This window comes from Pistacia vera, unplaced genomic scaffold, assembly GCF_008641045.1.
Source record: "Pistacia vera cultivar Batoury unplaced genomic scaffold, PisVer_v2 Contig1144, whole genome shotgun sequence".
Taxonomy (NCBI): Eukaryota; Viridiplantae; Streptophyta; class Magnoliopsida; order Sapindales; family Anacardiaceae; genus Pistacia; species Pistacia vera.
Genome location: NW_022195187.1, coordinates 349,498 through 375,655, shown reverse-complemented (window position 1 = coordinate 375,655; position 26,158 = coordinate 349,498). Strand labels below are relative to the sequence as shown.

The window sequence follows — 26,158 nt, the reverse complement described above, 5'->3', positions numbered from 1 at the left end:
TGATCTCTGGTCATATATGTATATGTCTGCTTGCATGTGTTTGTTCTGTAAGTGAGATATCAAAAATGGCCTCTGGTAGCTTCATATCGTGTCATTCATCGATTGGTTAATCGAGATCATCAATATTTTTCCTTTAAACAAAGAGACATGGAAATTAAAATTTTCCTTTTTGAGCCAGATTATTTTCTCACATAATTAATTAAACTGCAGCACTTGAAAAGGGTATAGTCTTCCCTTGATTGATTCCAAACCTTTTGTATCTAATATACTTCTGAGTTCTGACTTTATAGTAAATTGGTGAATAATTCAGACCATTAATTGTTTGATTCCCATCAAGTTATACAGCAGTTTCCTGTTTTCAACACAATTTCTAGTTGTCTTTCTTTTCACCAACAGTGAAATTAAAAAGAAAAAAATAGTAGTGTGGAAAAAGGGGTGTTCCAGCCGATAATCTTTTTAATTTAATGAAAGAAAATTAATACATATTCCTGTCACAAATTTCAAATTTGCAAGTAAAAAAGCATTTAGTTGGGATATACTTTGATTGTGAAGGGGAAGCAAATTAAAGTTTTAAAATTGATTTTAATTATTATCAGGCAGACAGGTCAACGAACATGGATATGAATTTATTTGTTGTTGGTAACAAAGGGGGAATAAGAATATGAGATATAAAATAAAAATATTTTTGTTAGATATCCTTGAGATTTCAGTGATATCACTCTATTAATTCATTATCCATCAACATATATAATTATATATACATTTATGATGTATATATGTATTAATATTCCACGTACCCTCTCTAATTTATTTTTACAGCGAGTATTCATTTAAAATTTCATGAATGAAGGATTATATGAAAAAAAAAAAAAACATATCGAGCTTTCTAAATGAAGTAACAATTACATTAAGGCGCAGTATTTACAAGATATTTTACAATTAGTTTTTTTTTTTTTTTTTTTTCCTTTATTTGAGGCTGCAATGTACGTAATTTAGTTTATTATAATCACTACTTTAATTAAATTTAAAGTTCTTTGTTTCTGGTTTATACACGATAAACTAGTTGCTTTCTTGTACAGCTAGACACCAATACACGTTGCAATGATCCAATCCACTTCATTAACAAAATAATTAAGCGGGACCCAATAAAATTAATACGTATTGTAAACCATGCAAATATTGGTATAAAATTTCAACATATAATCCATGCTAATTTCATATCCGATTAGACCTGTCTTAGTAAACTTCACTAATTATTTTCCTCATTGCGAATCACATGTTTTCTTACATCAAACCAGGCTTTACTTATCAGCCTAGCTAGACGTAGACACCTAGAAAATATTAATGGTTTTGAACCAACAAATTAAGGAGTCAAAGTACGTACCAATACTCGGTCTCGGAGACATACAACCTCTGATTTGTTTCAATTTTTTATTTAAATTTATTAAGAGTAATATCAATGGAAAAAAACAAATGAAAGAGTCACGGAAAATTTCCCACTTAGCCAATCTAGTCTTTGTTCATTCAATATATTAATAAATGTCTCTACTTTACGGTGATATTTATATATACATTTAAAGCTTCAGCGAAGCTTCACAAAATTGACTCTGTAAAGAAATACTCTGGGTCACAGAATTTTCTTTATGTTTTATCTCTCCTTTTCTTTAAGGGTCAGAAAAATATTCGATTACAAATTAGATTTAGAATATTGTAAAAGGTATATCTGTTTTTACCACATCGACATGTAATTAAAGGTATATGTTTTTTTACTATGAATAATGAAAAATATCGGGAGAGTCGGTTTTCACCATGTACGTTATGTTAGCCTCACTGATAAGGCCTTTCATTGAAGAAACTGTTAAAACATGCTGAATTTTCAGGGACATGTGTATAATTGAATCAACTTTATCGCTCATATAAAGTTCGTATAAATTAGCGTTTTGGTCTAATTTGGCTCCTAGCTATTGCTCATCATCATAAAGTCACTTCCATGAACAGGATGAGGGAACCAACCACATGGTGGAGGCCACCTTACATGATAATCAAAATAAAAATTAATTAATACATAGCTTAATTAATCAGATCTAATCGTTCCATAATCTCATTTTCAAAAAGTATTTAAAGAATGTAGTATTATATATATATATAAATTATTGGTACAAACCAATATGAAAAGAAAATATACATGTATAATGTATACATGAGTTACAAATAAAAATAAAACTCAAAAAGATGAATATAAATTATACAAGTATAATTCAAATATTAATTGGTAACTGTAGAAAACATGTAACAGTTACTGAGGGTATATAAAGATTGATTTTGATGGCCTACAGAATCCAATAGTACCCTGGACTTCGTCCCTAGTGGCTGAAACTGTGAAGTGTCACTTAGCATAATACACAAAAGTTCACGGTAAGGAAATGGGTAAAATGTTGCAGCTGTGTCATCTGTAAGGATTGTTTGCCTACTTTTGCATGCAGAAATAATTAATCAAAACTGTTGCCATATATATATATATATAGCTGTATGATCCATGGCATTGATAAGTCAGCTCCGATTCTGAAACAACACTCGGTCAGATGAATTTAAGGACGAAGAATCTGATCGATACATAGGTGAGGGTCCATCAATACGTGTTCAGTATTCTAAATTTTTACTGTCTGTAATTTTGCATATATAATTAAACTGATAGACCCTGATAACAAAATAATATTTTCAGGTATAAATTAATTAATACACCAAGTGAATATTTATTTAATGCTAAATAGGGACATCTTAACTGAAGATTGTTACAGATGTCCCAGAATTGGTAGTAAATAAATGATTAATTTTAATAAAATATTTAATTAAATATGCAAATCTCGAGAGGAAGAAAATAATGACGTCGAAGCATGCAAAGTTATAGTCATAAAAGCTTTTGGTAATTAATATTTATAACCACCAAGTTGAAGCCAGTTAGTTATTTGTTTATCTACCTAAATATCGCTAAGTCTTTGGTTTGGAAAATGTCACAATTCAAAGGTCAAGTAGCTTTCGATAATCGATTCGTTGCCTTTTGTTGTGTTAATTTCTCCTGCTTAAGACTTTGGATCCATCAAAGAGAGAGAGAGAGAGAGAGAGTAAGGTTATGTTTAGGGCTGCATTTGAGATAATAGAAACTTCTATTAGCTTATCCAATTACCATAAAACTGGTACTAATATTGACTTATTGTAAGTTTTTTTAATTAAAAAAAGTTATTATATATATTTATTTCTACACAACCCAAATCTCCTATCGATTGGTACTAAATGACACCCTTACCAAAGTTTCATTTAGAAAGTGAGACCTTTGTTCCTTAAAAGAGGTCTGCAGAGATATCCAAGAGATCATAAAATCACTTCTCTTCGAGAAAGAGACAGAGAGAGAGAGAGACAGAGAAAGAGATGGGTAGGGCTCCTTGTTGTGACAAGGCAAATGTGAAGAAGGGGCCTTGGTCACCAGAAGAAGACACAAAGCTGAAGGAGTACATAGAGAAATACGGTACTGGTGGGAATTGGATTGCTCTTCCACAGAAAGCTGGTAAGATATAATAATCTCAAACAGATATGATTCTTCACACAAAAACAAACAAATCAATCAATGTAATCTGTTTTTCTTTGTTGTTTCTGAATGGATATTTATTTGCTTTTTTGGATCCATCAGGTCTAAAGAGATGTGGGAAGAGTTGCAGACTCAGATGGCTCAACTATCTCAGGCCTAACATTAAACATGGCGAATTCACTGATGAGGAAGATAGGATCATCTACAGCCTATTTGCCAGCATTGGGAGCAGGTATTCTATTCTTTAACTACCCAAACTTTTATGGGTATCATTTCTTTTTCTTAAATTGTAAACTTTTTTTTATGAAAGTAAAGGTCTATATTTAGTAAATATTATCCATCTAAAAAAAGACACTCACGAGAAGGGAAAAGTAGAAATGTTTTGGGTTTTTTTGTTGACAATTTTTTCAGTAAACTAGTAGCATTTATATCAAGAATCGGCTATTTTTGGGCAATCTTGATGAAAGCATATAATTTTTTTTTAATTTTCTTTGTTATGGAACTTTTACTAACACAAACACATGCAATTGCATACAGATGGTCAATAATCGCTGCTCAGCTACCAGGCAGGACTGATAACGATATCAAGAACCACTGGAACACCAAGCTGAAGAAGAGGCTTATCGCCATGAATACTCCTTCATCACAAAGAAAACCACCAACATTCCCATCTTCTCATCATCAAACTTTATCACTACCATCGTCTCAATCTTTACTATCATCACTTAACAACAACGACTCATGTTCTACTTATTATACCCCAACCAAATCTTTCTCCTGTTTTGATTCTTTTGAATCAATCTCTTCCACCTTTCCATCACACCTGTTCAACAACACCAGTAACTCAACTTCTTTAGCCACACAGTTTCATATCCAAGAAGGTGCGGTTAGTTCCATTCAGTACTACCCCATGAAAGAAAATTTCCTCGTGTTTGGTAGTGAAACAAGTTGCAGTTCTTCCGATGGAAGTTGCGGTCAGCTCAGTTATGGGAGAGAGATCAAACAAGAGGATCATATGAGTTTTCAGGGTTATCTCTCTAATGGAGGGTTTGAAGAAAACAACCACAAATTCATGCTTAGTAATTATGGCAACAACAACAACGACCAATGGGCGGCGGCTGAGAAACCAAATGGGTATTTTGGAGAAATCCCATCCCCATCAAACTATAGTCTTGAAGATGTTAAGCAACTGATTAGCAACAACAACAACAACGACAACAATAGTAACTTCAACTTGTTCAGTAGTAGTGGTGATGAAAGCATTAAGATACAAGAGAAGCTGATGATGCAACACTATTACAACAACTGATGGAGTAAGTAAAATCAGAAAAAAGATCTGATGGGGTAAGGTGAGGTCTGTGATAAGGTGGTGATGGTGAAATGAGATGAGATTCAGAGATGAAAAGACGTTGTTTCAGTTTCTGGGGGTTTGTGTTTTTTGATGATCATAAATTGAAACATTTCTGAATTCCTTTGACGGTACATGGTAAAGCTTCTTTTTATTTTGTGCACATTTCTTTTTTGGGAACGGGAGATGATGATGTTATTGTTTGTACGGTGTCTCTCTGTTTCTGTGTATCAGTGCAATTCCCAATCAGATTATAAATGTTTATGAAAACTAGACCAGAGATAATGAACTTATCTCCATTCGAGAACAAACTTGTTAAACAGACCATTCACTGTTTATTATTATTAAATATATATAATTTCTCTTTTTGTATCTTCTCCTCGCATCAATTGGGTGTTAATATTATTATCTTGAGAAAAATTAGAAGGCAATTCTAACCCTATAAATCAAATGAAATTGACTAAAATGGTGAGTGGGTTTCTGTAGTCAACTTAGATTTTGAAGGACCAATAACATTATGAGTCCTTTGTATTAAAAAATAATTAACAAAGGAGAGTAGGGTTATCATTCGGGGATGGGTGAGTACAATTGTAGCCAGGAATATTGATCAGCCAAGAATCTTTTATTTATTTAATTTATGTGATGAACTAGTCAGAGACCCAAGGTGGGAACTTGGAAACCAGAAATTTTAAAGAGTATGACGTTGGATATTTTGGAATTTTGTGGAGGCGGAACCTTTTTTAAATTATCAATAATTAAGAATCATAATCTCAGTCTTCTTACACACCATTTGTTTTTTTCATTATATAATATTGTATCAGAGGTCATCAGCTAGCTCTATCTTTATTTATGTCTGCATTGGCAGGCAAATAAACAATGAAATATTATAATAATAATAATAATTTATATGTACTTGTTGTTCATGTAATTGCTTTGACAATTAATCCTTTATTCAACAAGCATTACTCGTTACAAAAATGCTACGGGGGTCGGGATTTTTACACCAAAATATTATACTAGTCTACGTGTCCTTTGATTCACACCAATAAACTAAACGCGTTTTATGTTAGTTTTATTTTTTTCTAGTGAACGACCGTTCATCAAATATGGATAGTCATTCACTTATATAGACTCCCGTCCATATTATATAGACAGGAGTCTATTACTACAGACGAGTATCCCTATTTAAAGGACGCTCGTCCATGAATAAAAAATTCTTATAAAAATTAGATACGGCCGTTCATAGGTTATGGACGGATGTCCCTAAATATTAGACGGGCATTCATATTTTAATGGACACCCGTCCATTAACAATTCTTTTTAAAACATTAAAAAAATTTAGGGACAGTCGTTCATCAATTATGGACGGCCGTCCCTTCATTTTGGACAGGCACTCGCAAATAAGGGATGCCCGTCCATTATGTTTGGACGGGCATCTGTAAGGAATGGACGCCCGTATCTTATTCTAGTTTAAAAAACAAAATAAAAAATTTGGACGCTCGTCCATAAATTGTGGATGGGCGTCCCTTTAGTTTGGACGGGCGTCCCTCCAATTTGGACGGGCGGCCCTAAGGAATGGACGTCCGTCCCTTATTGTGTGTTTTTAAAAACAAAGTAAAAAATTTGGACGGCCGTCCATAAATTGTGGACGGTTGTCCGCTAAGTGTGGACGAGCGTTCGTAAGTAATGGATACTCGTCCATTATTATTGTGGTTTTAAAAAAACAAAATAAAAAACTTGGACGGTCGTCCATAAATTGTGGACGACCATCCCTTAGGTGTGGACAAATGTTCGTAAGTAATGGACGTCCGTCCGTAAGGGTTGGACGGTCGTCCCTTATGTAAAAGACGGTCGTCTATAAGTAATGGACGCCTGTCCATAATATAATGAAATTTTTTTTAATAATTTTTTTTTTATTTGCGAATAACATTAGCTTCTCCAAAAACCAGCGCCAAAATTCTTCGAGCGAAAGAAAACTTCATTTTATACCTATCGCCGCCTTCTGCTTCATCGTTGCCGTCTGTTCTTTGCGTCTGCATTCCTTAATCATTTCTTCCTCAACAGCTGTATTTTCCTCATTTTCTAGCTACCGTGACAAGAACGAAAGCCATAAACTTTTCATCAAACAATTTTTTTTACAGTGGAAAGGGAGATAAGAAGATCAAAATTTGTCCAGATTAGAAGGATTTGTTGAGGTTGTTAACCGATTTTTATTTAACTTATGCATTTATTTAGTTTTGTATTATATTTTGGATTGAATATATGTTACAATAGAAAAAAACTGATAGAGAAAATTTGTTGGTGATTGTTATGAATCAGATTCGTAAACGCGAACACTAGTATTGGTTTTGCATTAAATTACAGAATATGGAAGAGTCCAGTTTGCCTCATTTCAATGATGTTGAGGTAAATTGTGCTCGAAACCTTAACTTTTTCATTAACATGATTTTAAATTTATTGTATCTATTGTTTCTTTTGATGTGTTGTATTAGTACATTCTAATTTTATCTATTATAAAACTATTAAATGATCAGGAAAATGAACGTGATGAATTAGAAGATATGGGATGTGTAGAGGAAGAAGTAGAGCCTCATATTGGAATAGTATTTGATTCAGTTGATAGTCTGATAAAGTATTACAAACGATATGGTAACAAAATGGGATTTGAAGCAATGATACGTACGTCAAAGAAAGACGAAGATTGAGAGATGAGATATGTGACAATGGCATGTTCTTGTTCTGGGAAGGAAATATGTAAGTCCAAAAATACCTTGAAAAAACAACCTGTTGCCAAAACAGATTGTAAGAGTCGGATTAGTGTAGCTTTGAATGATCAGGAAAATGAACGTGATGAATTAGAAGATATGGGGTGTGTAGAGGAAGAAGTAGAGCCTCATATTGAAATAGTGTTTGATTCAGTTGATAGTCTGGTAAAGTATTACAAATGGTATGATAACAAAATGGGATTTGAAGCAATGATACGTACGTCAAAGAAAGGTGAAGATTGAGAGATGAGATATGTGATAGTGGCATGTTCTTGTTCTGGGAAGGAAATATGTAAGTCCAGAAATACCTTGAAAAAATAACCTGTTGCCAAAACAGATTATAAGAGTCGGATCAGTGTAGCTTTGAATGGTGAATGCAAATGGGAAATTAAATCAGTTATACTTGAACATAACCATGATCTTACAAGTCCGACAAAAAGAAGATATTTCAAGGTTAACCGAACGATACAACCTTATGTGAAAAGGCGACTTGAAGTTAATGATGTGGTTGGGATTAGACCGTGTAAAAATTTTTGGTCATGTTCAATTGAGGCAGGAGGTGTAGAGAATTTGACGTTTCTACAAAAAGATTGTAGGAACTACATTGAAAAAGTCAGAAAGCTACGACTTGGAGTTGGAAATGCTTCGGCAATACTTGAGTATTTTAGGAAAATGCAAAAGGAGAATTCAAATTTCTGGTACATGATTGATGTAGATGAAGAGAGTCGATTACAGAATGTGCTATGGGTTGATGCTAGATGTAGGGTTGCATATAAAGAATTCAGTGATGTTATCACCTTCGACACAACGTATCTGACGAATAAGTATGATATGTCATTTACTGCTTTTATGAGGGTTGATCATCATGGACATTCGACGTTGTTAGATTGTGGGTTAATTTCTCATGAGGACACTGAGACATTTGTATGGCTATTTCGTTCTTGGCTTGAATGCATGGATGTTGCTCCTAATGGAATTATCACTGATCAAGATAAGGCCATGAAAAATGCAATTGAGATAGTTTTCCCTGGTACAAGACATAGGTGGTGTTTATGACATATAATGAAGAAACTGCCTGAAAATTTAAGAGGGTATAAGGAATATGAAACTATAAAGTTTAAGTTGTAAAATGTTGTATATGATTCCTTTACTCGTGAAGAGTTCGAAGAGCGGTGGAACCAATTTGTTGATGTGCACAACCTTCACGAGAATGCATGGTTATGTGGATTATACAAAGAAAGAGTACAATGGGTGCCTGCATTTCTTAATGATGCTTTTTGGGCAAGTATGTTTACTACCCAACGTAGTGAAAGTATGCATGCATTTTTTTACGGGTATGTAAATTCCAAAACTACTTTAAAACAATTTGTGAAACAATATGATAATGCATTGCGATCTAAAGTGGAAAAAGAAAGGGAGGCTGATTTTAGATCTTTCAAATCTTGGATACCATGCATAACTAATTACCCCATTGAGAAAAAATTTCAAACTGCATACACAACTGCAAAGTTTAAAGAGTTTCAAGAAGAGATTGCGGGGAAGATTTATTGTGAGTTATCTTTTCTGAAAAAATGTGATTCATGCGAGAAGTATCAAGTTTTGGAAGATATTTGGTTTGGAGATACTAGTCGCCGTGTTCTGTATTCGGTATACTTTGAAGAAAGTTTGTGTGATATTCGTTATACTTGTCATTTGTTTGAGTTCAGAGGGATTTTATGCAGACATGCCATTATGGTGTTGATTCATAAAAGGGTTTCACACGCTCCAGAAAAGTATATTTTACGGCGTTGGAGGAAAAATGTGAACAGATGTCATATGAAAATTAAGGTCAGTTATAATAGGTGAAGCACCAACATTGAAGGACAACGTTTTGATAAGTTGTCTAATTTAATGTTGACAGTAGCGGATATGACATCAAACAATGAGGAAGATTATAATATGATCACGGAGTTTATGATTGAGATGAGGAAAAAGTTGAAGCAAAAGGAAAGTGAGGGAGGGCTTGGTACAAAAGTGAACATCTCTTCCACAACCGGTTTGACTAGTCAAGACGAGGACAGTCCTCCGAAAGAGGGGAATAGTCTAATTATTAGTCTGTAGGCAACTCGTAGCAAAGATCGTCCTCCATGTAGAAGAAAGTAATTGAAGGTTGAAGAAATTGTACGTAAGGTTGAAAATAAAAAATTACAAAAATAAAGAATTGGTATAAGTTATACATTATTTGAGTATTTTTTTAAGTTTAGAATAATATCGACTTGATTATTAATATGTTATGATACTTTTTAGGAAAATGATCATCGGTACAGCGACAAAAGGAATAGTTTCTTTCCTGTACTTCTGTAGCCGATGCGGAAACTCAAGTGTTGTCGAACGATGTTGTTACTACCTAGGTATGTGTTATGTATCTTGTATAATTGTAATTGCCTTAAGTTTTCTATAACGTGTGCTAAATTATAGTTGTTAAATAATGACAGATGTCCATTGGTCCTGTTCTTATTCTCGCAGGACAAAGTAATTTCTATACTGGACAGGAGTTTGTAAATGATGAACATGTCTCGTTGGGAGATGTTTGATATTTTTGCCATGTTTAAGCATATAAAATTGTATTTGGTAGAAATTTTTCATGCTTTGGTTAATTTCTACCAAATGCAGTTGAGTTGTATGCTTATTCAGTTGTTTTATTTTTAGTATTTTCGTCATTGGTTGTGTAGGGTAGTGAATTCATGATAATGACGTTAATGTAACTTATTATGAATGTTTTTAGTATATATTATCGTCACATTGCAGACTCCTGTTGTACATGGAATTTTGGATATGCATTTCATTTGAGATTTGAATTTTGATGTCTTTAGGTATGTCTAGTCTTACATATATATATGCATTCAAAAGAGTAGTTTACATATGTATAAACAAAAGACAAATATATTTATAAACAAAAGGCAAAAATAATCTTCATATATAAAGCTAAGCATTTGAAGTACACATAATCATAATTAACACTCATAGTGCGTTCCCCAAGAATGTTGACAAGGAGGCTATTGAAAAATTCTTCATCATGGTGTAGGGAGTGGAGGTTGACTGTAGGAAAAAGAGGTTGTTGAGAAATTCTTCATCATGCTGAAAATCTTTGTCATGCGTTCTCCAATGATGTCAACTGTTTCTTCTATTCTTGATGCAAACGTGTTGAAATCACTTTGCAATTGATCATGTTGTTCTTGCATTTGCCTCTCAATACGTGAAAAACTCTCCTCTTGAAACTTTTCCATCCGCTCAAATCTACTTTCTATTTCCTCTAAAGTATAAGAGGGCATATCTTCTACATTCTCAGATTATCCAGGTTCAATACTCGTTCTTCTTCTTTTGCGCACATAGACTTGTCCTTCATTAACCCCTTTTGGAACACTGACACCTTCCTGAACCATTGCATCTCTCTCCATTTCATCTCTAATCACAAACCATTGTCCTGTCATATTCTTTTTAATCAAACCCATTTTATTCAATGTCACATCCCCCAACACATTATTTGCAGAAAACTTAATCTTATTTGTTGCATCATCATGGGTGATTTCAATATTCAACTTCTCACATATTAATGTAACAAGCATCCCCTAATATATTTTTCTTTTTTCTGCTTGAATCTCTCCCAACTTCTTAATTAATAACTTTGCTCTTACTTGGTTGGCAGTTTTAGGGTCTCAAGAGATTACTTGAGATACGTATAAACTGAGTCGGACACCTCTGGTGATGAAAAAAAAAAATACTAAGCATTGTAGTTTTGTACTAATTGACAGTATTACTTTAAATTTAAGGTAAAGACCAAAACTAATCGACATTAAAGTATTTGTTATAGTTATAGTTATCAAAATTTAACAGGCGACTTGGTTTGATCAGAGAATTAATTTGGTTTGGGAATTAATTGTACAATATAAACTAGTTTACACAGATTAATGTGCATGATTGATGAAAAAGGGAAAACAAAAATTAAATTAAACAAACCAAAATAGATGTGAAACAATGAAGTAATAATCTGATTTCAACTTATATTACTTAAAACTTTGTATCGAGAGTTGACATATGTAGTAGCATTAGCCATGAATAAAAAAGAAATTACATTATCGTAAAATAAAACTAAAATTTATAACACAAATTCTTAATCATTGATGCAATAAAGATTAGAAGAGCAACAGATTGTGATGATACACAATAAAAGAGTTGGGAAGTTTAGAAAAAAAAGATGAAAAAAGTAGAAGTTATTTAAAGATAAACAAGGGACAGGGAATCCCCACTGGGAAGGCGTCCAAGGGACTCCAAAATTACATTATCACTATCACAAGATCTCTGTCAGAAATGGTGAACCACTGTTACACGGGTCCAGCCTTGCATCTCTATTCTTTTCCATTCTTAAATTTAAAATAACTGGGGTGCCAACTATAATATTTGTTTTAATAAATTTATTATATTTTTTTTCGGGGGGTTTGATTTTTTTATATTGTATTGAATAATAAATAGGGGAAAGCTGTTCTGAGAATGTCTTTTCTAGTGAAGTGTAAAAGGTCAAAAGGTGAAGAACCTCCTCCTGACATAATTTTTATAAAATATTAAATTTATTTTAAATTGAATAACTTTTGCGCCAATAGTATTTAAAATATGAACTGTTGTCAGCAGTGCTCACTGAAATTTTAATTTAATTTAAGTTTTAAACATAATAAAAGTTTTGCAAGTTAGCTACATAGCATCTAGGAGGGTTCTCCAAGATCTGTCTTTTCTAAGAGAGCTAATGTGTACACTTACTACTAATTCAAGATTTAGTCTAATCTTAGACCTCTGTATGATTCAAGCTTCATTTAAGAAATTTAGGGGAATCTTTACAATAATTAAATTGACTATTATGCATGGCCCAGATAATTGAAAGTGTTGAAACATGAATTATGAAGGGTCAAAATGACTATGTCAAAATTTTGTGTTTCCATGATGGAAAATATTTTGAAGAAAAGAAAGTATGGACATTTGAATCAAGTGGTTATCCGTGATTCTGCTGAGCAATACAAAACTGGGTTCACTTCACCATTGAATTTTTGTGTACTTTCTAAGTTTCAACACCAAAAGTCTACATTCATATTTGAGGGTATTAACATCAGTTTTACATTGATTCCCTTAATTTTTGTTTAATCTAAGAAACGACAAACCGAAGGAAATATGTAGGGATTTTCTCAAAACTAACCATTTTTTTAACAATATTTTTACACCAAATTTTCATGCGGGCAGCTCCTACATTTAATATACTTGATTATACAATAGTTGTGCTGGATATTTGAGGCATATTACCAAAATAATAATAATTAAATTCGACAATATATAATCCACTTATATTAAAGCAATCGAAGCCCTTGGATCAAAGTGCAAGGCTGTTTGGGAGTTGATCCAAGGCCATGTATTATAAATTTATATAATTTCCTAGAAAACCAAAAATATGCGAGTGGTAAACTTCAAGGACAGTGGAATTGTTCCAATTCTATTTCTTAATTACATTCATTAACATATGAATAGGCTTATTAGTTGTTAATTATTATCCATTTGGAAAGATGAGAAAATAAAGTTTATTTAATATCTTTTTTAATCTCATGAATAGTATAGACTTTAAGATAAAGTATATATGGACAATTAACCCTATTACTTTTCAAAGGAACTATAAAATTTTAACGTGTGATAAGACTGAGTATAACATTGAATATGTCCCCTATCCCTATGGGCCATGCTAGCCGAATTTTGCTAAAATTTTTCATAATAATAATATTTAAAGTCAAATCTCTCGAAAGGTTAATTGAATAGTTTGTTTGAATATTTTTATTTTTTTTATTTTTAAATACGGTTTCAGGAAAAACACTCAAGTCATTTAACTGTATTTTACTGAAGTGCTTTTCAAATATTATTTCTTTTTCCCCGATTTTCAAAGAAGATGAGATGCACTTTGTATAAATAAAAAAACCCTCTATGAACCACACTTATCCAGCAGCCAACTAAACTCTTGAATTTGATTCAATTAGGTTGCTAATAGGATGACCACTAAGAAAATCTATCCGACGGTCAACTTCAACCCCCGAAGAATTAGTTAAGGTGAATATAAACTGACCCAAACACCCCTAACAACAAAAAAAAAAAAAAACCCTCCATGAATTCTCATTCTGTCCTTCATAAGGTGTGTTTCATCATGCGTAAATATGAATAGCAGAATAAAGACAGGTCCTGGGCTTGAATTTACATAAAAGTATTACTCTTTAACATCGTCCCATAACAATCAAAAAGAAAGAGACAAGGAAAGGAAGAGGGGCTTCAACCAAACTTTTATTACTGGGGAAAAAGTTTTAAGTCTAGAAAATATTGGAGACCACATCAAAGCATGGATACTACAATGCAACTCTTCGTAGACATCCAATTAAAAATGCGAAATTCGTGAAGCCCTATCAATGTCATCCCACCTTACCTGCATCAAATCAAACTCAGTGAATTGAAGTTATAGCTGAACAAATTTACAAGCGCCAATGCAGAAGAAAGATAAGATTATTCGAAGCACTCTGACTTGGTAAATCAATTCTTACAAGAGAAACTCTTTCTTTGACATATATATATATATATATATATATGTCAACTATAAGTGAATCCCCATGAAAAATTTGGACAGCATCACCATCCATTCTTCTGCATTGCAACTAGTTTTTTTCAATCATAAATTTTCTGAATACACATAAGGGAAAATTTAAATTTCAAGTCCAAATGAACAGTAAATATATGAAAGGAAAAGTGTAGAGTAAGATAGGCATACGATGTCATACATATGCCCATCAAAATAAAACATAGCATACATGCATTTTTTTTCCTTTTCATTCATAAAAAAACTACCATGATTGGTAGATTAAAACTGAAAACAAATATACCATGTTTTTATTGAACTACATGAATGATGTAGCGTGAAAATATATCATAACACCAAGTCAACCATACAGGGAAAGCAGACCCTTAGAAACTGAATAAAGCATTCCACTCACTTGATAGCGTTAATAAAACCTTTGCCACTCATTTGTTCCCAAAATAGAAGCACAATATGCTACGATTTTATGCCCCAGTAACATAGTACAAATATAATACTTCAACACTAACTCCAAGTAACATAGATGCACATAGACATCTAAATAAACTAGGGATGAAGTAGTTTCACAATGCAAGAAGGTTGTGAAGCTTGCAACATGGTAAGGTAAAACCCTATCAAGTTCAGTCCTAGTAACATAGATGTATATAGACATCTAAAATAAACTAGGACTCGAAGTAGTTTCCCAATGCAAAAAGGTTTTGAAGCTTGCAAATGGTAAGGTAAAAACCCTAAGTTCAGCTGTGCCATCTAGAATCTAGAGAAGGAAAAATAAAAAAGGGTATAAAAAACAAAGTTTACCTGCACTTTGGGCCACATCATATCAAGCAGCACTGCTAGTAATTTTTCCAATACTTTTGAGGTCAAAGATTTCAATCCAATAGCCATCAGGATCTTTAATGAATGCTAGACCTTTCATTTTTCCTGCAAATGGTTTGACATATTTTGGGCAAACAACAATTATAAACATATAAATCATGAAATTTTAAGGGATTCTTTCACACAATTAACCATTCATGTTAATATATGCACTTTGCATCATGAAACCTACAAAAATATTTGCTGATTTCTGGGTATTTAATCAAGATAACCCTGTGGCATTTATGATTAAAATTTTGGACATACCATGAATTTAAAGAAAAGCAAAACAATTAAGTTAGTCTTGCTTTAAGATCAGCAAGTCCCTATCAGTTTGGTTCAATGTGTAGTGAGGATCCTATAACTCATCTGTTCAGTTTTTATTAGATCAATGGATTCTCTAAGGATATAGAATAGAACCCCTTTACACTTCCCTCCACCAAAACTTGAGATCGCATCAAGTATCAACAAGTCATTGAAACCAATGAAATCAGTCCCCTACTGCTAACCTCAGCTAATTCATTGATGCAGAACAACTACAGAATCATGCAAGTGAGCATACTTTTAGAAATTCATACAGTGAAGAGTGGATGCCATCAACACATTTGATATCTCTTACAGGGCTGGGTATAATGACTACAAAAATGTAACCACCACTTCCTTAAAGAAGTACAGAGGCTCTATTTTCATTTGGTTAGAGAATAAAGTGTCAATGATAGTTATATAGATGCTTCAGATTGAGCATTATAACTTTCTTGTTTACGTATTACAGTAGCAACATGCTCTATTAGTGCTATTCACATAAAATGGTACATTACCCTTCACAAAACTTTAGCACAAGCTTGTTCATGCTACTGTAAAAATGAAATAGAAAGGGCTTCCTAGGTCCAAGAGGCTTAAAAAAGGAAAATAGATATTGAATAAACTCACAATTTTTGAGAAGATAGCATGGAACAAATTATTATATAAAAAATATTCTCCTCCAATATAAAAAATTTCTAATTTAGTAAGAAAATATACTCCTTGGGGATCTAACTATAAGTTATATTGGCTTAATGAATTCAATTTATTGCATAATGGCAAGAATGAGAAGGAGATGCTATAAGGGGTGGGTCAAAGACCAAAATCTTTTATCCTAAGCTGAAACATATTCTTTGAGAAGGGTTCCATATCATGTATGGAAGCAGAAAGGTTTATTTATGGCTACAAGGGTTTGTTTGTAACGACAAAAATGAACGTATACTATGCCAAAAGCTACTTTGCATTTTTATATATACCATAAGACACAAAGATGCAGGCCAACTTTTCAGTGAATAGAAAACATTTGAAAAATCTTAAAGAATCTCATCTCCACCTTCATATAGATCTCCATCCCAAATTTTTTATGCTTTTACATTTTTAGTGGCATGTCATTTTTACTATGCTTTTCCACAATATGCATACCATAGAGGCTTATCCTGGTTTTTGCAGACACAGGCATACAATATATTAAGCTACCACACAATTTTTTTGGCTAAACAGAACTTAGAGAGCAATTTATAATGGATATTGATGATCAGTTAACAGGACAAGATTAATTCTCAGAAAAGGAAGTCATGATATATCTCCCAAATAAACAAGTTCAAAATGACATGCCACTACTCATCAAGCATAGTATTATGCCTGATAAAGAAGTGTCTTACCATCATCTGGTTTCTTTACAAACTCTACTCCAAGACTTTCAAACCTCTCGCAGGCCTTGTATGTGTCATCAACAGTGATACCAATGTGCCCTGGAAACCAAAAGATGACAAATTACTAAATTTTTATTCAGCTCTATTAGATGTCAAACCAAGATTCTAAGGAGAAAATTTGACAACTAAACAGTTGACATGAAAACTAACAATATTATGGCATTGGCAGATAAATGCAACAGTCTACAGAAATTAACAAAAAAAAAAAAAAAAAAAAATTGTATAGGCATGTAATTCTTGTACTGATCCTCTGCTTCGGTCACCATAGGAAGTAAAATGGTAGTGACTATCAACCTACATAAAACTGCATAAACCAACAAAAATGGACCCTCAAAACCAATTACCAATTAGAATAAGGACTATTATATACGTCTTCCTTCATATAATATCATTAAAAAAATTTCTCAAAAGGACAAAGCAGCTAATTTTTTTAATGTGTTTCACATTCTTAAGATGGTAAAGATAAAAACATTTTCTGAAGGTTTACATATGGATTCATCAATCAGATCAATTAATGTGGTATAAATTTCAATAAACTAGCACACAAAGTAATAGTGCAGACTCTCCTAACATATTTTCACCAACAATGAGCAGAAAAAAAGAAATTTTTCTTTGCCATTACATTGGCTCACAATGAGGAAGACACAATTATCTCAACCAAATGATGTAAGTTACATACCAAAGCCACGAGGTTCTGAATTTCCATTATGATAACCTTTGAATTCGGGATCACTTTCAGTTCCCCAATTGCTGTACAAGTTTTTAAAAAAATAGAAAAATTTGGTAAACAAACTCTAAAGAATGAATATTTTTGCATTGAAAAAACTATAACCCTCACTGTGTTAGCTCAATTGTAGCTGGCCTCCCGAAGGTCCAAACTGTTTTATCAACTGGGTCACTTGGAGCTGTTGCAGTATTCTACACCAACCAGAGAAGAAAATTTACAGCAAATGTCTTCACATTAACCAAAACATATTTTTGTAAACGCCCAAGCTTTAACATTGTGAATGAGTATTGATATTCTAATGGCACGTTTTAAGGAACACTTGACACTCAGAACTTCGAAAAGACATAAATCTTAATGCATCTATGCAATTTCTGATGGATTGAAATTGTAAGAAAGTATAATTTTAAGACTCTCAGCAGCGAGATTCTTTTACAAACTAGTGCACTGTACCCTAACCATAGAACCATTTATAATATGATATACACGAGATTGTGTGCTAAACACAGGATTACCTACGTCTTAAAAAACAGTAGAAGTCTGCAAACTTCTCACTGCTACGATGTTGCTTATCTTACCTCATAGCCCAAAAAGTACAGGCTAAACTTCATTTCAGGGAAATCCAGCCTCTTAAGTAGCCTGAAATATCCAGGAAGCACCATTAATCTTTAGCTAAAAAAACAAAAAAACAAAAAAGTTAATTGGCAACTAAAAAAATTGAAACCTAGTTTTCCCGTAGGATTATAGAAAATACATGTCCCTCAAATGTACCGTAAACAATCAATTAAAAGAGTTAACTAGATTTTAAAACCATTTTAAAAGTTGCAATATGTTCAAATAAGAATCCACAACACAGTGCTTACGACATCCCCAGCACGCGAGAATAGAAATCAAGACTGACTTTGGGGTCCTTGATTCGAAACATCTGCAATTACCAAAAAAAGAAAAACACACTTAGCGAAAACAAAATATAAAATTAAAAATGAAAGTAATATGTATTAAGTGAGCTTACGGTTTGTTGCATAAAGTACCCTTTGGTGGCCTCATCCGGAGTGGTTTGAAGACCAGGGTTATTAGCAGGCGATTCTTTGAGCTCTGACGCCATTGAGAACAAACGAAATTGACTAGGAATCTGCAAGGAGTCAAGAAATAAATAGAAATGAGAATATCAGAAAAGTGAGTGAAAATCAAATTATTTTGAGTGTTAAAACCTTAGGTTTTGGGGAGTTAAAAAAGGGAATTGAAGAGAAAAGTGGAGTAGTCGATGTGGTAAATCGAAAGCAAGAAAGGCGTGATAAGGTGGTGGTGGTGATTGAAAATGAAGCCATTTTATTAAATTTTTGTGAGCTTATGTGAACTGGGTTAGATAACAAAAGATAAAATATTTACCTCAGCGAATTAAAGCCAGAAGTGGTGTGTTAATGTTTCATGCTTTGGAGCTGGTTATTTACGCCTACAATAACTCAAAATCATTGGAATTTGTTAAGATACAGAATTGATCAAAATTTTAAATAATTAGTAACTGTTACAAGAATTTGGACCCTAATAACATTTTTGTTAAGTTTTCAAAGATATATTGACACAGACACAGGATATCTATACATAATTTAATGTCAAGATTTTATCTTTTTCACCCACCAAATCAAATATGGTCTTCCAATTTCATGAGTTTTTTATTTTTTATTTTTCTGTGGAAGGGCCAGAAAGCACTCTAACCAACAAGATGTAATCAATTTATGGGTTTATCAAGCTGCCGCTATACTACGTCTACACCTGTGATTTTATTGTGTTTTATATATTTGATTGATTCTTTCAAAGCTCAAGTAATAATCATCCAAAAACTACAGCCAAAATGAGTTGGTAAGGATTATTTTAAGAGACAAGAAACTTAAATTAAATCCCCCAAAAACTCAATCATTAACAGTTTGACACATGGATATCCATATCCATGAAAGAATGATACACAAATTTGCCTTACTTAAATTTAAAATTTTGATAAGAGAAATATAGAATTTACTCCTCACGAAACATAATTTCATCATCGTTGATTACCAAGCATTTAAGATATCGTTCAAACGCATCAATTCGCCGGCCAAATTCCTTGCTGTCCGAAAATCTCGTATTGTCTACACAACACAACACAGCTCCATCAATATCATCTGCTATTTATTTTTACTTTTTTCACATTTACATGAATGTCTTCGTCTCTCTGCACATCCAAAAGGAGATGCCATTAATCAAGTCTTAACTAACAGTACTGTGATTAACTTTTTTTTTTTTTTTTTTTGGTTTTAATTCAATGGAGAAATCTGGTTATGGACGTGATGGTATATACAGGTCTTTAAGACCACGTTTGGTCCTCCCCAAAGATCCTAATCTTTCTATGGTTTATTTCCTCTTTCAAAACTCTTCTTCCTATCAGTCCAAACTAGCCCTTATTGAAGCTGATTCTGGTGAATCTTTAACCTTTTCCCAGTTCAAATCCACCTTGATCAGGGTCTCTCATGGCTTTTGCCATCTCGGTATCGGTAAAAACGATATCGTCTTGATTTACTCTCCCAATTCAATACAATTTCCCATTTGTTTTCTTGGTGTTATTGCTTTAGGTGCTATCGCAACCACTGTCAATCCTGTTTACACTGTCAATGAACTGTCAAAGCAAGTCAAAGATTCCAATCCAAAGCTTGTTATTACAGTACCTGAATTATGGGACAAAGTCAAAGGTTTTAATTTGCCGGCTGTAATTCTGGGTTCAAAAGAAAATTTATCTTCGAATTCAAAGATTGTTACTTTTCAGGATTTGATTGAGTTATCTGGGAATGTATCAGAATTTCCAGATGTTTCCATTAAGCAGACGGATATTGCTGCTTTGTTGTACTCTTCAGGTACAACGGGTACAAGCAAAGGTGTCATTTTGACGCATAGGAATTTTATTGCGGCGTCCTTGGCGATAAATATGGACCAGGATCTCGCTGGTGAAAAAGATGATGTGTATCTCTGTGTGTGCCCATGTTTCATGTATTTGGGCTTGCAGTTGTTTTGTACACACAGTTAAAGAAAGGCAACACTCTGGTGTCAATGAGGAAGTTTGGTTTTGAGATGCTTTTAAGGACTGTTGAGAAGTACAGAGTGACTAATATGTGGATTGTGCCTCCGATTGTGCTTGCACTTGCCAAGCAGAGTCTGGTCAAGAAGTTTGAACTTTCGTCGTTGAAGCTTATTGGTTCTGGTGCTGCTCCTTTGGGAAAGGAACTGATGGAAGAATGTGCTAAGAACTTTCCTCATGCTGTGATTATTCAGGTAAATTATCGTTATTGACAGAACAAAGTAGAAAATTCTATTGAATTTTAAATTATAGTAGGTGGGAAGTTTTAGCCTGATTCAAGAAGCTCCATTTGTGGTTTCAGGGCTATGGTATGACTGAAACTTCTGGCATTGTTTCAGTGGAGAATCCTTATGTAGCAGGAGTTCGACATAGTGGTTCAGCAGGAACACTTGCTGCAGGAATTGAATCCCAAATAGTCAGTGTAGATACTCTAAAGCGTCTCCCTCCTAATCAACTGGGGGAGATATGGGTTCGAGGACCCAATGTCATGCAAGGTAGTGTTCATGACAATTATATTGTTTTCCTTATACTCTCAGTTTGTGGTTTGGGAACATGAAAAATGTTTCAACTTGTACGAAAATGTAAAGTAAAAGATCGGTACTTTCAAAATTCATTGAATTAGGAACTTGTAATCATGTTTAATTTCCATTAATATAATGTTTTAAGTTAGATAATACATGACAAATATCATTTCAGGCTATTTCAACAATGAAGAGGCCACAACACTGACCATAGATGAAAAGGGTTGGTTACATACAGGAGATATCGGATATTTTGATTGGGATGGACGGCTATATGTTGTAGACAGAATTAAAGAGCTAATTAAATACAAAGGTTTTCAGGTAACCTTAATATTCCCAGCACCTTAATATTCCCAGCCCTTTACCACTGAGTATATTATCTGAAGTGCTAATTATTGTACTGAATCATCTTTGAAAATGTTCAATTGATTCACATTAGGTTGCACCAGCAGAGCTTGAAGCGCTGATTGTTTCTCACCCCAAGATATTAGATGCTGTAGTCATTCCGTAAGTAAGATTGAAAATATGTGCAAATTTCGTCTCTCCATTCTAAAAGTAAATATTCTGGGAATTGCACTGCTGGAAATTTGAAACATTTCCACCTATGTAGATTTCCGGATGCTGAAGCTGGTGAGGTCCCAATTGCATATGTTGTTCGCTCACCCGACGCTTCGCTGACTGAAGAAATTGTTAAGAATTTCGTTGCTAATCAGGTACTCTTACACAATAAGAAGCAAAGCAAAATTCTTATGCAGGGGTCTGACTGTGCTTCATTTGTAGCATCAAGTTTAACATTTGGCTTGTCAAAATAGGACCTTCAATAGGTTTCATTTTTACAAGCTACGGCTTAGGATGTAGGTTATGGCATAAAATTCAAAGAGTTTGGCCATTTCGAGATCATAAATACTGTTGATGATCTAGTGGAAATCGTATGGTTCAGGGAAATTCCATGTTATCAGTTCAACTGTTCATGGAATAGAAAAAAACTTTGCCATCTGTCCTGTTTAGGGATATCCAACACCAATTCATTGCTTTCCCTAAATTATTAGTTCTTATCAGATGTTCCAAATATGTGCATTCTTGCTTATTGTTCTAATTTATTTTGTTGTTTTGTTTCCTCTGTTATAGGTTGCACCTTTCAAAAGATTGCGAAGGGTAACATTCATAAACAACGTTCCGAAGTCAGCTTCAGGGAAAATCCTGAGAAGAGAGCTCATAGAGAAAGTCCGGTCCAAGATGTGAATTGAGAGAATTGTGGAATTGATACGACCATTACTTCAAAAAAAAAAACACCTTCTTTTCACATCCCCACAAGTACAACTCTGTATAATATTCAACAATAAACGTTTTTCTGTAATAAAATAATTTGAAAAGGAATCAGAATCCAGAATAAAAGTTACTGAGCTTTTGCATCAAGATCCGCTAAAATTGGATCAAATAAGGAAACTGATATTATCTATTAATGATTAGAGTAAACGATTATTCCCACCCAAAGATTAGAGAGAATCTTAGTTCCCACCCTTGGTTTTATTTATCTCATATTCCCACCCTTCAATTAACATCGTGAATGATTTTTGGATTCTAACACAATATGGAGAGTGTAATTACCAACTACCCTTACAAATAAGTTAGTAATTTACTTTTTAACCCCAAATAAATTTGGATTTTTCCGACAGCTACAAGGGAAGAGAAAATAGGGAGAAAATGCTCAGATCCGATCAAAATGGAGGCGGACCAGGCTGAGAGATGGATGGGTTTTGTCGAGGATGAGTAGGGGAAGGTAGTGGTGGTGACGGTGATGTCAAACGGTGCTAGAAGCTGGCTAGATCTAGATTTTTCGACAACCACGAGGGAGAGGAAAATCGTTGATAAAAGGCTCAGATTCGGCCAAAATGGAGGCGGACGAGGCTAGGAGATGGATGGGTTTTGTCAAGGATGAGTGGGGGAAACTCGTGGTGGTGGCAGTGTTGTCAAACGGTGCTAGAATTCTGCTAGATCTAGATTTTTCCAGCAGCTGCAAAGGAGGGGAAAATCGCAGAGAAAATGCTCAGATTTCACCAAAATGGAGGCAGACGAGGCTAGGGGTGGATGAATTTGGTTGGGGATGAGTGGGGGAAGCTAGTGGTGGTGGCGGTGATGTCCAACGGTAATGGAATCTGGCCAGATCTAATTTTTTGCGACTGTCGCGAGGGAGGGGAGTGATGAGGGGTGCTTGTGAAAGAAATTTGAGATGTAAAGGGTTATTTAAAATTTTTATTTTTACTTAAGATTTATTGCAGTTCAAATTACTATTTTATCCTTTAAACGTCAGATTAAATGATTTTCTATTAATTTAATGGTGGAAATATGTAAAAAATGAAACTAGGGGTGGAAACTTGAAATTTCTCTAATCTTTGGGTGGGAACATGTTCGTTTACTCTTATTATTATTCTTACTAGATATAGATACAATAATGCTACGGACATCGATTTTTTGCACCAAATTTTTGTACTGAAGGACGTGATATCCAGTTAGACATGACCACATTGTGAGTAATTGGCTGGATTCGCATAGCAGAAAAATGTAATATTTAAGACGAATCGATCAATTACATGAACCGAGATCCGAGTACAGATTATAACGTTTTCATGCATAAACTGAAATGTGAAATAAAACTGTATTAAAAACAAATCCATACAAGGATTTAGTTCATAGCGACGTTTGGAGGCTCCTCCGAATATCTCTGACTTTAGACACGAATACTATTCATCGATTACTGTTCTCCAGATACAGTTCACCAGCTATTGTTCACCGACACTGTTCACGTGATTCTTCGCTAATCGATCCAATATAGGATCGCACTCATGGAAGTCCACATGAAGATAATCCGCGGACAATCAAGGGCTTCAACAATCAAGAAAGAAGAACAAAAAAAATTTTCTTCTTCACACAAGAGTGTAACGTGAGAGAGAGAGAGATAGGGTGGCTACGGTTTTTAATTGAATGAATATATCACCTTGTTTTTATTTTCAGTTGCACTTATATAGTACAACAATTAAAACCCTATTCCACTTAGGAATAGTTATGGGCTCCAACCTTAGTTCACCCTTGCAACCAAACACACACTTTATGGTATTTTAATTAATTAATTACTATTATTATAATTAAAATCAATTAATATATAATAATATATTAACATTTAATTAATAATAATAATTCATTTAAATATATACATAGATATATTTAAATATAATCTCACTAATTTAATTTTAATATTAAAATTAAATACAGGCAACAATTTCAGCAAATTTAATTGCACTGTGAGATTACCAAAATACCATTTCGTCCTGAAAGATGAAAATACCATTTTCACAAATTGATTCTTAAATTATCTTCTAAGTGTGTTACCTGTAGGCTCCTTATCATATCGGCAGTATGTAGTATCGTGATTAACACCAATTAATCGTCTCACTACATATAGACCAAGATTGACCTCTAGCAAGGCATCATGACCACCCGATAGATTCGGATTCAGTGAAACCGTAACTTGTCAACGATATGGTTACCGTACAATCAAATCATTTCATCATTGGTTATCTCATCGAGACTTAGGTACAAAAATAGTGTCAACCTCAGATATTCTCGACATGTTTGTATTCAGTTAATGGACCAATGACTGAAATAATAAATTGGATTGAGCTTCAACTCAATCCCACTGCGGCAACAGATTTAGTGTCATTGTCATTTACTAAATTACCTAGTAAGATAGCTTCTCCCGTACCCAGGAGTGATGAATCCTTTGTCGATCCACCATAGTCTCAATACACTTCTCAATGTAGACAATCACTACTGTATTGATAGCTCTGAATAGAACTACGTCAGACTAGTATCAAACTACACCAATTAGTGCACAAGGTGCTTCGGTGATCTCAAGTCTAAGGATCACATGCACCACCATCCGTTAGAGGATTTATTCCATAGACACTGGGGTTACCATCCATATGGAATCCTCTGATGGGTCTGTTCAGTGAACTTGCCTCTAGCAAACACCCATACGTTGCACTAGGTGGTCAGTAAACAACTTTGACAAGTGAGATCAGTCACTGCCTTTCGACAGGGTCATTCACCACTATGATAGCCTTATTGTATTATATGTGTCCTTGGTCAGAATATTACTGGGGCTACGGATGTTTCTAGAATTGCCACCATATGTGATCATAGAGTTCTCACTATCAAGATTTGAAACACTTGATACTCTCGTCACTGTTCTACCATCCTAAGGACATATATCATTACATATAACTAAGATTTATACGATATAGAAGAATATGCATTTTATTGATAAATAAACATTTATTACAGAGTCAATTTTTACAATAATAGATTGGCTCTAGGGCACCTACTCCAACACACATTAGAGACAAAATACGTCTTCCGTGAATGAACAGCTGTCCAACAATTATGGACACCCATCTATATTTAATGGACAACCGTCCACCAATCTCGTACGAAAATAACAATGGACTCCCGTCCATAATATATGGATGGGAGTCCATTTCCTATGGATGGGATTCCATTTCTTATGGACGGGTGTCCACCTCGAATGGACGCCCGTCCATATAAAAAAAATAGATGTCTGTCCATATTATATGGATGAGCATCCATTTTCAATGAGAACAAACCTTAAAATTATTTATTTAAAATGAGTGGGTAACTGGAGCAGATGCCCAATACACTTAAACAAAAAATCTTAGAAAATAAACACATTGCTATGACTCCCAAAAAATGGACACCCATCCAAAGTCAAGCCTTTTTGTCCAGAATCAACCAACATTGAAGGTGGGGCATCAAATATGCTCCTGCTATTAAAAAAAAAATGCTTAGAATTGTGTAAGGTT

At 33.8% G+C, this 26,158-nt stretch overlaps 3 protein-coding genes across 5 annotated transcripts; 2 read left to right on the top strand and 1 right to left on the bottom strand.

The window, feature by feature from the left end:
• The first annotated feature begins 3,303 nt into the window (after positions 1 to 3,303).
• Positions 3,304 to 5,253, top strand: LOC116145491 (transcription factor RAX1-like). Its single transcript, XM_031430951.1, has 3 exons — positions 3,304 to 3,562; positions 3,686 to 3,815; positions 4,121 to 5,253. The coding sequence occupies exons 1-3, from the start codon at positions 3,427 to 3,429 to the stop codon at positions 4,890 to 4,892; spliced, it is 1,038 nt and encodes a 345-aa protein (XP_031286811.1). The 5' UTR covers positions 3,304 to 3,426; the 3' UTR covers positions 4,893 to 5,253.
• An 8,666-nt stretch (positions 5,254 to 13,919) lies between these two features.
• On the bottom strand, positions 13,920 to 19,309 carry LOC116145553 (lactoylglutathione lyase). Of its 3 annotated transcripts, XM_031431021.1 has the most exons (10): positions 19,293 to 19,309; positions 19,044 to 19,107; positions 18,667 to 18,786; positions 18,518 to 18,579; positions 18,233 to 18,293; positions 17,769 to 17,848; positions 17,610 to 17,680; positions 16,880 to 16,969; positions 15,141 to 15,263; positions 13,920 to 14,177 (listed from the first exon to the last, which is right to left on the bottom strand). In XM_031431021.1, exons 3-9 carry the CDS (start codon positions 18,757 to 18,759, stop codon positions 15,163 to 15,165), a joined length of 558 nt encoding a protein of 185 aa, XP_031286881.1. In that variant the 5' UTR covers positions 18,760 to 18,786; positions 19,044 to 19,107; positions 19,293 to 19,309; the 3' UTR covers positions 13,920 to 14,177; positions 15,141 to 15,162. The 3 variants fall into 3 exon arrangements, with proteins under 3 accessions (XP_031286881.1, XP_031286873.1, XP_031286867.1); XM_031431013.1 differs by lacking the exon at positions 19,293 to 19,309 and having other exon boundaries at positions 19,044 to 19,195; XM_031431007.1 differs by lacking the exons at positions 19,044 to 19,107; positions 19,293 to 19,309 and adding an exon at positions 18,866 to 19,026.
• A 644-nt stretch (positions 19,310 to 19,953) lies between these two features.
• On the top strand, positions 19,954 to 22,525 carry LOC116145575 (4-coumarate--CoA ligase-like 7). Its single transcript, XM_031431033.1, is given in 7 exon segments — positions 19,954 to 20,653; positions 20,656 to 20,954; positions 21,062 to 21,254; positions 21,457 to 21,602; positions 21,721 to 21,788; positions 21,892 to 21,994; positions 22,410 to 22,525. Coding segments are annotated over 7 exon segments (1,623 nt in total). The 3' UTR covers positions 22,524 to 22,525.
• The last annotated feature ends 3,633 nt before the right edge of the window (positions 22,526 to 26,158 follow it).

Excerpts from the sequence above, each read along its gene's own strand:
- LOC116145553 (XM_031431007.1), bottom strand. The coding sequence starts at position 18,982 with ATGGCTTCATTTTCAATCACCACCACCACCTTATCACGCCTTTCTTGC. Across the intron at positions 18,787-18,865 it reads TTAACTCCCCAAAACCTAAG|ATTCCTAGTCAATTTCGTTT; the intron begins GTTTTAACACTC and ends GACTCCTTGCAG. Across the intron at positions 18,580-18,666 it reads GGTACTTTATGCAACAAACC|ATGTTTCGAATCAAGGACCC; the intron begins GTAAGCTCACTT and ends TGGTAATTGCAG.
- LOC116145491 (XM_031430951.1), top strand. The coding sequence starts at position 3,427 with ATGGGTAGGGCTCCTTGTTGTGACAAGGCAAATGTGAAGAAGGGGCCT. Across the intron at positions 3,563-3,685 it reads TGCTCTTCCACAGAAAGCTG|GTCTAAAGAGATGTGGGAAG; the intron begins GTAAGATATAAT and ends TGGATCCATCAG. Across the intron at positions 3,816-4,120 it reads TTTGCCAGCATTGGGAGCAG|ATGGTCAATAATCGCTGCTC; the intron begins GTATTCTATTCT and ends AATTGCATACAG.